The sequence below is a fragment of the Monodon monoceros genome, unplaced genomic scaffold, assembly GCF_005190385.1.
Source record: "Monodon monoceros isolate NGI ecotype Baffin Bay Population unplaced genomic scaffold, NGI_Narwhal_1 Super_Scaffold_13, whole genome shotgun sequence".
NCBI classification, from domain to species: domain Eukaryota; kingdom Metazoa; phylum Chordata; class Mammalia; order Artiodactyla; family Monodontidae; genus Monodon; species Monodon monoceros.
The window spans coordinates 47,753,054-47,765,932 of record NW_021703769.1 but is presented as its reverse complement, the minus strand read 5'-3'; the positions used below and the strand labels follow the sequence as shown (position 1 = coordinate 47,765,932).

Sequence of the window (12,879 nt, the reverse complement as noted above, 5' to 3'; positions counted from 1 at the left end):
CTTCCCGTTGGCTGCTGCTGAGTGAACCCTGGACAGGTTTTTTCTAGACAGCCCAAGGGTGATGTGAACCGTGGGTGCCACAGGCCTGGGCTCCTCCTGAGTCCCTGTACACACAGTCACACAATCAGAGAAAAGTTCCCAGCGAGAAGTCACTCCTACAAGGCATCATAGAAGCACACACTTTACAAAGGTGGCCTAGAGGAGAAGGAGGAGGGGGTGTATCCTGCACCCCACTGCAAATATATTTTAGAATGACCCCTTCAACATTTCTGTCCCCCCCGCCAAAGCCCCTCCTCAGCTACAATGCAACTGAGAGTTCCTTCCCTGCCCCTCCCCCTTGCACTGTCCTGCCCCTCCCTCTGCCCCTGCCCCCTGCCCTCTAGAATTGTTCCTTAAATATCTAAGAGCAATCTTCTCCCCACACTGTCATGCCCAGTAGATTTATTTCTCCTCTGAAACGTGTCCCCCATCAACCCCCCAGTCCCTGGAAGCCAAGCTTCCCATCAGAAACAGACCACATTAGGAATTCTAGCAACTTTTGCGAGGGGGATAAAATTGTCTTCAAATAGTTGCATAAGGAAAGGAGTGGGTGGGGTCCAAAAGGATGGAGTGGATGGGTCAGTGCACCTGCCTGATCCTCTGATCACACACACAGCGTGAGGCTGGATTCAGGATTGCCCGGCTGAGCCCAGGGCACCAGGAAGGCAGACCTCCAACCACACTCAGGACCCCAGCCCCCTACCCCACCTTGCCTCCTGTGAACTGGGGACCGGCACCCAGAGCTCCCCGGCCCTCACTATCCACAGGGATCCGGATGCTGGACCAGCCCTTCATGACGGACATTATCGAGGCCTCTTCCATCAGCCACATGCCTCAGCTGATAGACATTTACAGCGCCAGTTGGGGCCCCACCGACAACGGGAAGACGGTGGACGGGCCCCGGGAGCTCACACTCCAGGCGATGGCGGACGGCGTGAACAAGGTAAGGTCGTTCCTGCGCCAGGAGGCCCTGAGCCACACCCGGGGAGGAGGGGTACGGGGTGTGGGTGGGGGAGGGGCGGATCGCTGGTGCCGATTGAGCGCAGCGAGGGGCAGGGCTGCGGTGGAGGTGGGGCTGTTACCCTGTGCCTTAGCTCAGGTCCTTCGAGAAATGGACCCCAAATTGGGTTAGAGGTCCAGACTTATTGGAGGGGGCGCCTGTGAAGGACAAAGGCAAGGGGGCGGGGGCCCTCCGGAGGGCGACGCTATCCTGGCCCCTGAGAAGGGAGGGGGGAAGGAGGGTCCCACAGGGAGCTGCACTAGCACCCCACCGTGCAGACGTGTCTGGGAGCAGCCCTGGGAGCGGGGTCTCCGCGCAAACTGGGTGTCTTCAGAGCACAGCAGGGGAGCTGCGTCCAGATGTTCCCGTGGGGGAGTCAGCGCGCGTTTTCGTGGCTGCCCATCCCTGGGGTCAGTCCGGGAATGGACAGAGCCAAGGAGCAGGGACCAAAGCAGCACCTCAAAGGGAGGCAACCGGGAGCCGCGGGTCACTGTGCGGGTGAGCGGCCCGTGGGGAGCGGCAGGAGGTGGCCTCTGCGATCCCAGGGCAGAGTCCCCCTGCAAACCACAGCCAGGCCAGAGTCTCCCTGGGTTCAGGTCCCAGGTCCGCTCTTCAGGGGCTGAGTGTCTATCCGCAGTGACCTGACCTCACTGCACCTCCGTTTTCCTGCCTGTAAAATGGTGATAACGGTGCATTTCTCCTGGGGTCGCTGTGAGGTGTGAGATAGACATGCAAGTGCTAGCCCTGGGAGGCCCCACAAACAGCTGGTGTTTGCCTGGGTCGTTAGGGACTCTTAACCAGCCGCCCCAAAACTTTGAGGCATAATGCACAGTGTTTCACTAGGGCTTGTGGACGCTGTGGTCCAAGAATTCAGTTGGGAACGGTGGGGATAGCCTGTCCCTGCTCCACAATTGCTGGGCCTCAGCTGGAAGTCTGGGGACTTGAATCACCAGGCTGGTGTGTGTTTGCAGGCCCCTGCGAGGGGCTGAATTACTGGCCATCGGTGCCATGGCACCGTCTCCTCGGGGCACTCAGTCGCTTTGTCTTAGTCTTTTCCCAGGATTGGACTTTCCATCAGGTTGATGCGATGTGCTGTCCCTGCCCTCAGCCCGTCTGAGACAGCGACAAAGATCCCTGACATTGGAATGGCACAGTGCCGTTTACGGGGGGCGGGGGGGGTCACCAATAGGATGGCGGGGGAGGGGCAGGAGGTAGTGCTGCTGCCCCATTTCAGTGCCCAGACCCTTAGGAGTTTATGGGGTGAGACTTCTGACATACAGACAGCTATTTCCTTATTGCATTGTTCACGGTGTGGCTGGAGAGAGACGATTGCACATCCAGGCCCGGAACCAGGTGACAGTGACAGCACATTACCCAGGTGAACACCTGGCAGATGCCCTCCTTCCCCATCAGACACGGATTTTCACTGAGAAGCATTTTTTGACACCTGAGGCCAAAAGAGAGTCAGAGAGTAGGTGACATCTGGCCTCTGTCAGAGTTGACAGTGCAGATGGGCTCAGTGCAGTACATCCCCGGGCGAGTCCTGTCACTCTCCACGAGCTTCTGAACGGCTCCATCACATTTCAAGGCAGGGTACTTCTCTCTTTCCATCTGTAGTGTCCCCTGCTGCAACTAAAAAGGCTCTTTCAAGTATGATTGTTCTGCAAAGCATGCCAAGTACGCCAGAACTTAGGAGAATAATTTGTTATGACTTATCTTCAGCTGACAGCATGTAAATATTTTACAAAGTGGAGTATGGTGAAAAATACAGTTTCTCATTTGACTTTCCCCCAAGCTGTAGGAAGGATTTTTTCCTTATTTCAAGGTGAAATTTTTTGGACAGTGTTATAGAATTGTGTGAGCAATGGGGTATTATACATGAGCAAAAAAGACTTCCTCTCAGTTATTTCAGCTGACTGGTCAGGTCTAAAGGAAAATGTACCCCTGAAAGGTGATCTCCACCTGAACAAAGGAGTCAGATAATTACCTGTTACACTAAAGAAATTCTTATGCTTGTCTTTGAATTTTAGCATCTTGCAGATAGGTTTTGTTTGACCAACGTTGTAATGATAAAAGGGGAGAGGAAGAGGAAACAGAGGATAAGAGAACTTTCCAGGGATGTACCATCTGCCACAGACCCCACCACTCCCTATCGGATGACATCTGCTTCTCACATAAACATCACCTAGCTGGCTCCTTAGGGATTTGAGTTTGCGTCTCCTAAATTTTCTCAATAAATACTTAACGGAGACAGCAAGCAGCTGGCATGAAGTAAGAGAAGAAGGAAACCTTTTCCCCATTTGTTTATTTCAATTTTTTCCTCTTTATAGTCTACGCGTTGAATTTACAGTTAAGACATTCTTCACATTACATATGGGAGTAGATGACAGACAGAGACCCCTGAATTATGATATATCTTGGAATTGACTTAGTTCAGGATCCCGCAGAAGCAGACCCTGAGGTGAGGGTTGAGTTCAGGTAGTTGATTTGGGAGGTAAAGGGAGTGAGTGGGGAGGTATAACAGGGAAGAAAGGGGCTATTAAAGGATTTGTTATCAAGTCAGCTACTACCGTCAACTGGAGCTTAATCCCACGGGGAAACTGGGAAACCATGCAGCACACACACTGAAGTTATCCCAGCCGGTGGCACGGGAGCTGGCGGAAAAGTCAGTGGTTCAGGTTGTTCCCAAGGGTTGTAAATGTCCCAGCACTTTCAGCCGGGATGGAGGTGTGCAGGGCAGCCTTCAGCCTCTGGGGAGAAATCCCTTACACGAAGAGACGCCTGTGCTGACATCTGGAAACCCCCAGCGCACAAGAAGCCACAAGCTCGAAGGAATACGGGCGACACCCACTACCATCTACCACAATCTCCAAGTGCAATTTGGGCAAAGCCTAATCTGAACTCGGAGTCATCTCTCTCTGGGTAACAAAGGACCAATACGGCGATGTGTTTGCTGGTCGGAAAAGGATGTAGCCCTTACAGAGAGACTGATGGAGAGCAAAGCCCAGCTGGTATGGGATACGGCATCTTACATCACTCTGACAACCAGAAGAGGAATTCAGAGACCACTAGAGGGTCTTGAGAGTGATGACTGACTCATGAGCTTCTTTCCACGTCTTAAGGAAATGCACCCAGGGCAGCTCTGCCACGTTTTTGGCTGGCTCTGATGACTACACCCCAACCTCTTATTAATCACACCTCAGGGTTGCTACCAGAGGGAACATCTTAGGAATATTTAAAGAGAAGGGAACAGAACATCCTCTGAGGCACGGATGAGAGAGGGCATTGATAGTTTATTTCCTGGGCGGGGGATGGGAGGTTGCAAAGGGCTCAAACACAGATCCCAGATCTTGGAGCTGGAATATATTGTACTAGGGGTCACTTGCAAGACTGGCTCAAAGGCCACCATCCAGGAAGGGGGGCGGGGTGGGGGAGGCTGCCCAAGGAGACAGTGATTAATCAGGACGGGCGAGGAGGAGCCTGGTGCCCTGCTGAAATTTAATCAGAGCAGTGGGCCTGACACAGTGGCACAAGTGCCGGGGCCTCTGGCGGCAACGATGCCTCCTGCCAAGAAGCTCCCAGGACTCCTCCAGGAGCCCTGACTGATGCTCTGAAACCAAACGAAGGTTCCCAACTGCACAGGGGATGCCGCTGCTTGGAACCTGCGGTTCGGCCTCTGAGATGCCTTTCTCAGTTACAGCCCCTCCTTTCATCTCTGAGAAGGAGAAACGGGAGGAAAAACTGGCGGGTTTCTGGTGACCCTTCCTAAGAGTTGGCCAGCCCCAGGTGGGGTGGCCAACCGTCCTGGTTACTCAGGACTTTCCCAGGTTTTGCGCTGAGAGCCCCACTTCCCAGGAACTACCCAATCCCGGGCCAACCGAGGCAGTGGCCACTCACCTTTAAGCCTTCTTGATGGTGGCGACCCATCTGCGCCCAGGGAGAAACCCAACCACCAGGTTAAGGGACTGATGTGGACTTAAGCCTTCAACAACGCCTGTGACATCAGAAAGGTTCATCACGGCGTGCTTGGATCCTGCTAGAAAGAGACAGGATGGTACAGGAGCCTTACCTCCAAGGTGGATACACGGCACGACAAGTAGGGGCAACTGCAGGTGTGGTGAAACACGGGCTCAAGTGAAGAATTTAAGCAGAGGCTACGTAGTGCCACCCTCCATTCGGCTTTCTTGGGGATCTGACACCCCACCCACTCCTGCTGAATTCCGTGGAACCCACGGGGGTGCGAGGCAGACGCTGCAGTCCCCCGGCCCGGGGGCGGCTTCCTGCGCGTCACCAGCCGCCTCTCCCTGCGCCTCTGCCTGAGGACCTGCCGACCCCACGGGAGGCGCTCCCAGTCCCAGGCTGCGCAGCCCGGACTGTGGGGCGGCCGACGGCGCGCTGTCCTGGGGACAGGTTCTCAGGGGTCTCCAGAGGCTGGGGGGAGGCTCCTCATCATCTCACACTTGGTTGGCCCTTCTCCCTCCCCCCACCCCATCCCCATCTCATGCTCACTTGTGTCTCCTGAGATCGCCCCCCAAGTCCTGCTCTCAGCCTCTGTTTTTGAAGGGGCATAAATTGGGACCCACTGCTTCTCCCTGTAGGTGTGACCAACAGTTCTCTGAGAGTGAGCCCCCACTCCCAGGAGGGGTCCACTCATCTGTCACCCTTGTTTAAGGCTCTGTGTGACTTCATTCCAAGTACAGAACATTCCAAGTACAGAAAAGAAGCGAAGAAAGAATGAAAACATCAAACAGCTACACAGAAATATAATGCAGTCTCTGATACTGTGCCAGAGAGGGACTTTCTACACGTAAAAGAGGAAATATTTACCCCCCAAAAAAGAGTAATAAATATTACTCACAAAACCTTTCAAAATTTCTACAGCTCTGGTCATTGTTAAAGCTGATCAATGGGTACAGGGAGATTCGTTATACTATTCACTCTACTTTTCGTGACGCTTAACGTTTTTCAAATTAAAAGGTTTTTATTCACACTAAAAAAGAAAGAAAAAGCAAAAAGCAATTCAGTAGGTGGTTAAGTTGTCAAGAGTCAGAATATACATTTAGAGAAAAGTGAAAACAGCAACTGTTCTAATATTATACAAATGGCTACTTATGGCTTGGGATAAAATTTTCAGGGACTATATTATATTCCCTGAATATTATATTCCCTGAATATATATATTTCAGGGACTATATTAAAAAGAGAGAGCTTTTTTTAATGCTGTATCTTTTTTTTTAATGTTAGATCTATATAAACTAAATGGAACCAAACGTGATGAACTTTATCAGTCAGGAGAGGCTACATTGTGCTGCAGTAACAAACAGCCCCCAAAGCTCAGGGGCTTGAAAGCACAAAGGTTTATTTCTCAATCAGCTGCTCAGCCATCATGGTCAGTAGAAGGCTCTGCTCACCACAGTCTCCTGGGGATCAGAGCCGACACCTGGAACATTGCTACTCACTGTGCAGAGGGAAAGAAAGAGCTCTGCACAGCTGACTGACCGGTAAATGGTTCAGCCGAGGAATGATACCATGTATCTGTCACTCCCACTCACAGCTCACTGATTAAAACAGCTTATAAACCCCACCCAAGCACAAGGGGGCATTATCATGGGCCTAGACAGTGGGCAGCTAGGAATATTTGACAATCAGCACCAACAGCTACTACAATGAGCCCAGAAAAACTGCTGGGTGACCAGTGATCTTGTGAGGACAAACACACAAATGTCAAATGTGTTTGTGAATAGGTTGAATAAAATTGTTCCATGAACTGTGAGTACAGAAAAGCAGTGCTTGTAAATCAATACATAGTTTAATATGGTATTTAAATATATATTTGTAAAAAATAATAGACATAAGTAATAAAGTGGAAATTTTTCTGCAAGTCAAAATGCAAAAATACAAAAGAAAAAAGTGGGTAAATATATATATGCAATATAGATGACAAAAACTTGGTTAAGGTCTTTAATATAGAAAGAGCTCTAACAAATCAATAAAAAGGATATCATGAAAGAAAAAATAGGTACAGGACATTATCTTTGGGGGTTTAGTGCTTATTCATAAAGCAAGAATACTAATGAGCAGTAAAGGTATAAAAAGATAAGCTCAACTGATAGTGGAAAAAAATATATAACTCAAAACAATGAGGTACCAATTTTGTCCACCAAGCTGGAAAAACTATTTTTTTAATGATTCTAAATCTTGACCCAGATAGGCTGGATGTGGAGTTCTTGTGCACTGCTGGTGAAGATATAAATTATTAATAAGCCGTATAAAGAGCAATAATATGGCACTATGGATAAAGAATCTTCATTCATTCCTTTTCACCCAAAATTCCCTATTTTAAAAACTCTGCTTGAAGAAATAAACAGAAATACAAAGACATATATAAAATAATGTTCATTTCAGCACTTTAAAACCTAGAAACAGCCTTCCACGTACGTCTAAGAAAAAGAGTAAATAAATTATGGAATGGCTATTTAAGAAGACTAATAAAAACTTATAACGTAGAGTAATATTTAATTATGTGAGGAAATGTTAATAATGTAATGGTAAGTGAGAAATATATTGTAAGCAGGGCCACAAAGGTGGATATACTTTATGATCCCAATTTCATTCTTAAACCTGTTCTTATACTTTGCATTTATATATATAACTGGCAGGAATACACAACTTATCACCAGTGATTTTCTGTTCATGGGCGATCACATGGGATTTTTATTTTCTTCTTCATGCTCTAGATTCCAGTTCTTCCACAATGAATATGGTTTTCATTACAAAAATACAACTTTTTTAAAGTATGTCAGTGTTGTATAAGATGTCAAAGTGACTGGAAAATAAAAATGAGTGTAACTGAGTGTTTAGGAAATACAAACTTTATCAGGCTGTCCTCACCAGTGTCTGCAGGCAGATACCACCACTGCGCCAGGGCCTGGGGAGGGGGGTCATTAGTCCGGGTCACTAGGCACTGGGGAGGATGAAGGGACCGACTCACTTTAGCCCCAAGTCTCTCAAAGCGGGATCTTCACCTCCTGGGACAGGTGATGTGCTGAGGGTACACAGAGCCACCGCACCAGCCTCAAGCTGGAACTTTACTATAGCCGATGGTAAGCAATTTGTGCCATTATTTTATATTATAAGCAAAATACAAAATCGGCAAGAACTTTTAAGAAATGTGAGTCTGTGAAAGGCTGCTTTAGGCTATGCTTTTAAAATCGGCAAGTTCCAACTCACTGCCCTTTGCCAATAGGTTAGAGCAAAGACTCAGCCTCAGCACTGTTGACACTTGGGCCAGATAATTCTTAGTTGGTAGCTGGTGGGGACAGGAGGCAGAGGGCTGCCCTATGCATTATGAAAGTTTAGTAGCATCCCTGGCCTCCACCCACTGGATGCTAATAATACATGCACCACACACATCTACCCAATAGAGGCTGGTTGTGACCACCAAAAATGTCTCCAACGGTGCCAAATGCCCCCTGGGGCACAAAATCACCTCTGGTTGACAACATCGGTGGTTAAATACCGCCAATAGTGCCTTGGTGAAAAATTCTCTTTTTGTGAAAACTTTTGAGAGACATTAATCCCACTATACTCCAGAATACTAATACAAAGACAGAATTCAAAGTGGGATTGCACCACATATAAATACACTTGACAAAAAAAAAAAAAAAAAAAAAAAAAAGCAGGAGTGGCAGGAGAGGCAGAGAAGGCAATTCCATCGTCAACCAGAATAACATGGAGGGCAAGTGTGCCCACCAGTCTCCACTGAGCATGCGTTACAGAGTAAGGGCGGGAAACCCCCAGCAGGAAGCCCACTCCTGCGCAGTGCAGGCTGTGGGTCATCTACCCCCTCATCTGTGGGTGACCCTTCCACACCCCGTTTGGAGTTTTGCTCTTCTTTACCACTTGCTCCCTGGATAAAATTCCCTCTGTTGAACTGCCCAGCATGGCAGTATCTTGATCAATGCAGTGTATCTGTCGGGATCAAGTTAAATTTGTAAGTTAACTTGGGGAAAACTGACATCTCTGTGATGCTGCCTTTCTATCCAAGAACATGACAGTGTTGATGTGTCTTTCCACCTGTGTCCCTCCACAGAATTTCAAAGTCCTATTTTTTTTTTTTTTAGTTTGTTGAATTTCTACCTAAGTATTTTATCCTTCGTGTGGCTGGTATGAATTGTGCTGCTGGATTGCTGTGAGGATGCAGTGAGTTACTATGTAAAGTGCTCAGAGCGGTCCCTGGCACACAGTAAGTGCTGCAGAAGTGCTTGCTGCGATTATCATGGGTCATACCCTCCAGTGGATGATTGCTTGAACGTGGGTCGCGGTTGTTCTATCTTGGTTTCAGCCCAGCTGCTGTTCAGGTGAAGCTGGGGGGCAGAAGTGGATCTTGGGGTGTCATTTCAACAGGAAAGTGTGGCATGCTGATAACTGGCCCATCCCACAGCCGGCTCTCAGCCTCTTATAGATGCCCCTCCCCACTCACCTGCCCTCAGAACTAGGGTCTGCTCCTCAGTGGCCCATCTTCCCCAGAAGCCAGGGACTATTTGGCGCTGATACCCAATCATTAGAAGCAAGAATATAATTATTACTGCCTCACGTAAACACACACACACACACACACACACACACACACACACACACGTCTTAGGAAAATGAAGTCTAATATTCCTAGCAATCAAAGTATTCTTGTGGGCAAGTCTTACATCCAAAACATAACTAATGTTTGCCGCTCACCCTTCAGAAACATGCTGACAGTTATTCCCTGTGTATCAGTGAGCAAAGCCGCATAACAACTTCCCCAAAACTCAGTAGTTTAAAATAACAACCGTTTAAGTCTGATCATGGGTCTACAGGTCTGCCGACCTGGGCCATCCTTGGCTAATCTCAGGTGGCCTCACTCATGCATCTGTGGTCAGCTGCGGGGTGAGCTACAGACTTTCTGGTCTGAGGTAGCCTCCCCTGTCTGGCAGCTGTTGGCTGTGACAGTGAACCTGACTGGACTGTCGGTCATCAACCAGCAGGCTAACTCAGGTTGGTTCCCATGGTGCTCTGAGGGAGAGCGGAAGTGGGTAGGGCTCCTTGAAACCGATGCTTGGAACCGGCACAGCACCACTTCCCACCACATCCTGTTTGCCGAAGCAAGAGAGGAGGCCAGCCCCGATTCAAGCAGTGGGAAACGGACCTCTCCTCTTGATGGGCAGGGCTGCAAATCATACAGTAAAGGGGGCATGAATACAGAGAAAGCCGGAGAAGTTAGAGTCACGATCCTTCTCCCTACACCAAACTGAGAACGCTTTTAGCACTGGTTTCCTTTTAGCGGAGGTTGCTTGTCTCACTAGCAGCCCACCTGTGGGCTGGTTCAGAGGAAGTTTCCTCAGGTGGCAGCCTCACCCATTTACCCTGATTCATGTCTGTTTCACTTTCCGAGGGTGCCATTCCCCGACACTGAGCCCAAATCTGAGTCAGCTTGAGAGGGTGATCCCCTGCACCAGCTGTAAGGATGATACGTTTGTTTCCCTCTGTGTCCTGGTTTCTGAGAGCAGTTGCTCGTTTGGATAGAGTTTTCCAGGACAGATATATCAAGGTGCTGAAGACAGTTCTCAGCTAGTGGCTGAATCAACCTTTGTTGATGTATTGGCTCAGTCAGTCACAGGCTAATTAACTCCAAGTCCTGTTAGAAGCAATCAGAATGTCACTTCTCATTGTCAGGAGGCAGAGAGACTTTGGCGGTGACCCAATCATCCTCTCTCCTCTGGTGTCGCCGCCCTTAAACCACTGAGTTAGGACCGAGGACCGCTGGTGGCTGCGCAGGGACAGACTTTCTCTGCCATGATTTCTACTTTTGTCCTTGCCCTAGAGGGTTACCCAGAGTCCTGGCCAGGCTGGACACCTACTGCTCACCTGCCACACGGCATCCCTGCCCTCATCACCGCCCACCCAGCCTGCGGGGCAAAGCAGGGTAGCCTGGCCCTCCTGCCCCTGGGGTCAGAAGATAGGAAGCCGGAAGGAATGGCCACTCCAGGTTGTGGAGGCAGAGAGAATTCTCCTAGAAGACAGAGAACAGGAAAAGAAAAACAGAAGCACTAAGAAAGTGGTTTAAACAGAAAAGCAATGCAAACTGTAGGTCCTACAACTAAGCTTGCTGGTTATAACTAATTAGCATATGGTAGTAATCACTGTGCACATCATTATGTTTAAAATTATTTTTGCCGTATGTTTTACTTGATCATATTAGACTTTCTTCTTATATTTATATATTTGGTGTTCCCTTACACAGGTACAATATATAATATTTTGCTTAAAAGAATTCTAGTATGATCCAACTGAGTAAAAAAAAAGTGTATTATATACACACACACACACCCCAACATGTATATAATCTGTAAGTAAAATGTGTATTTTATACTTACAATATCTACATATATATGTAAACTTATATGAAATATATATAATATATAAAATAGAAGCTATAAATATCTTTTATATCTTATTTAGCTAAGTATTGATATAAATATACAAGTACATTTGCATTTTTGCTGAAAAATGCCTGAAAGAATATATAAAAATTACATGCGGGAGGATTGTTTTTTCATTTTCCTTTCCATATACTTTGACTTTTTACCATGAGAATGTACTATGTTTAAAAGCAGTTCATTTGTCAGTTTTAAGGAGATTTTTCCAGTTTTTCTCACTTTGTTATCCCCAGCTTAAATTGTAAATTCAGATGACTTTTCTATTGAATCCTTCCTGAAAAGAAAAATTCTCACGGTGCCCGGCCAGAAGGATAGTGGTTTTCAAGGGCAGATAGAAAGGAAGCCAGTCCTTGCGCTCAGCTGCTGAAGAAGCCCAGGTCCCCACCCGGACCCCGACCCCAGCCCCGGCGGGACCCCCTGTAGCCCGCGCATCTCTCCCTGTCGCCCCCCCCACCCCAGGGCCGAGGGGGCAAAGGCAGCATCTACGTGTGGGCCTCAGGGGACGGCGGCAGCTACGACGACTGCAACTGCGACGGCTACGCCTCGAGCATGTGGACCATCTCCATCAACTCGGCCATCAACGACGGCAGGACCGCCCTGTACGATGAGAGCTGCTCCTCCACCCTGGCCTCCACCTTCAGCAACGGGCGCAAGCGCAACCCCGAGGCCGGAGTGGTGAGTGCGAGGCCGGGTGGGTGGACACTCCTGACGTCATGCGCAGACACAGTGACGTCATGGGAGGAGGAGCTCCCCACCCCCCTTCCCTCAAAGAGTCAGGACCTATCCCCGGGGAAGATCCACCTTCTTCCAGGCTGATGAGGCCTTGTTATCAAGGTAGAGACCTACGATAAACAAGAACGTGATGACCTCCTTCCCGCTCATGTACCATCGATTTTCTTGTTCATTGTTTTGGCTTACAAATAATGATGAACCCTGGTTTGCCCCCAGCACGTCACTTATAAGGATAACTAATATTAAGAACTGGGGCATCACACCTGCACCCATCTGAGCCAAGAGCTCGTCCATTTATTACAGTAATTTAAAAATAGCATCCATGGACGGACTTTTCTGGGTCCATAAAACCCCCCAAATTGGGCACATGTGCGTTTTCTCAAAGGAAGAGTAGTGTGTTCCATCGTATTTTAAAATGGGTCCATGATTGAGAAAACAAAAAGGTTAAGAATCACAAACTTATTTACTGCACTTTGAGCAACTCTTCTTTCCTGGGCACCGAGGTTTAATAGTGAATTTTCCAAGGCCCCTAGAAATATATGTCTGTAAAGCATAACGAGCATTCTGGGATCTCTTCCTCTCTCTGGGTATTTCACTCACACAGGGGCCTTTCCTCAGGCTTCCAAGCCTGGAATT

The 12,879-nt window shown here is 48.4% G+C and overlaps 1 protein-coding gene across 2 annotated transcripts in view; it reads left to right on the top strand.

Annotated features, from left to right (window-relative positions):
• PCSK2 (proprotein convertase subtilisin/kexin type 2) overlaps window positions 1-12,879 on the top strand; it is a 210,732-nt gene that overhangs the window by 181,218 nt on the left and 16,635 nt on the right. For both annotated transcript variants that reach the window (XM_029221234.1, XM_029221235.1), the window contains 2 exons: window positions 807-982; window positions 11,971-12,186. In XM_029221234.1, coding sequence (XP_029077067.1) covers window positions 807-982; window positions 11,971-12,186 — 392 coding nt within the window. The remainder of the gene's footprint in view (window positions 1-806; window positions 983-11,970; window positions 12,187-12,879) is intronic.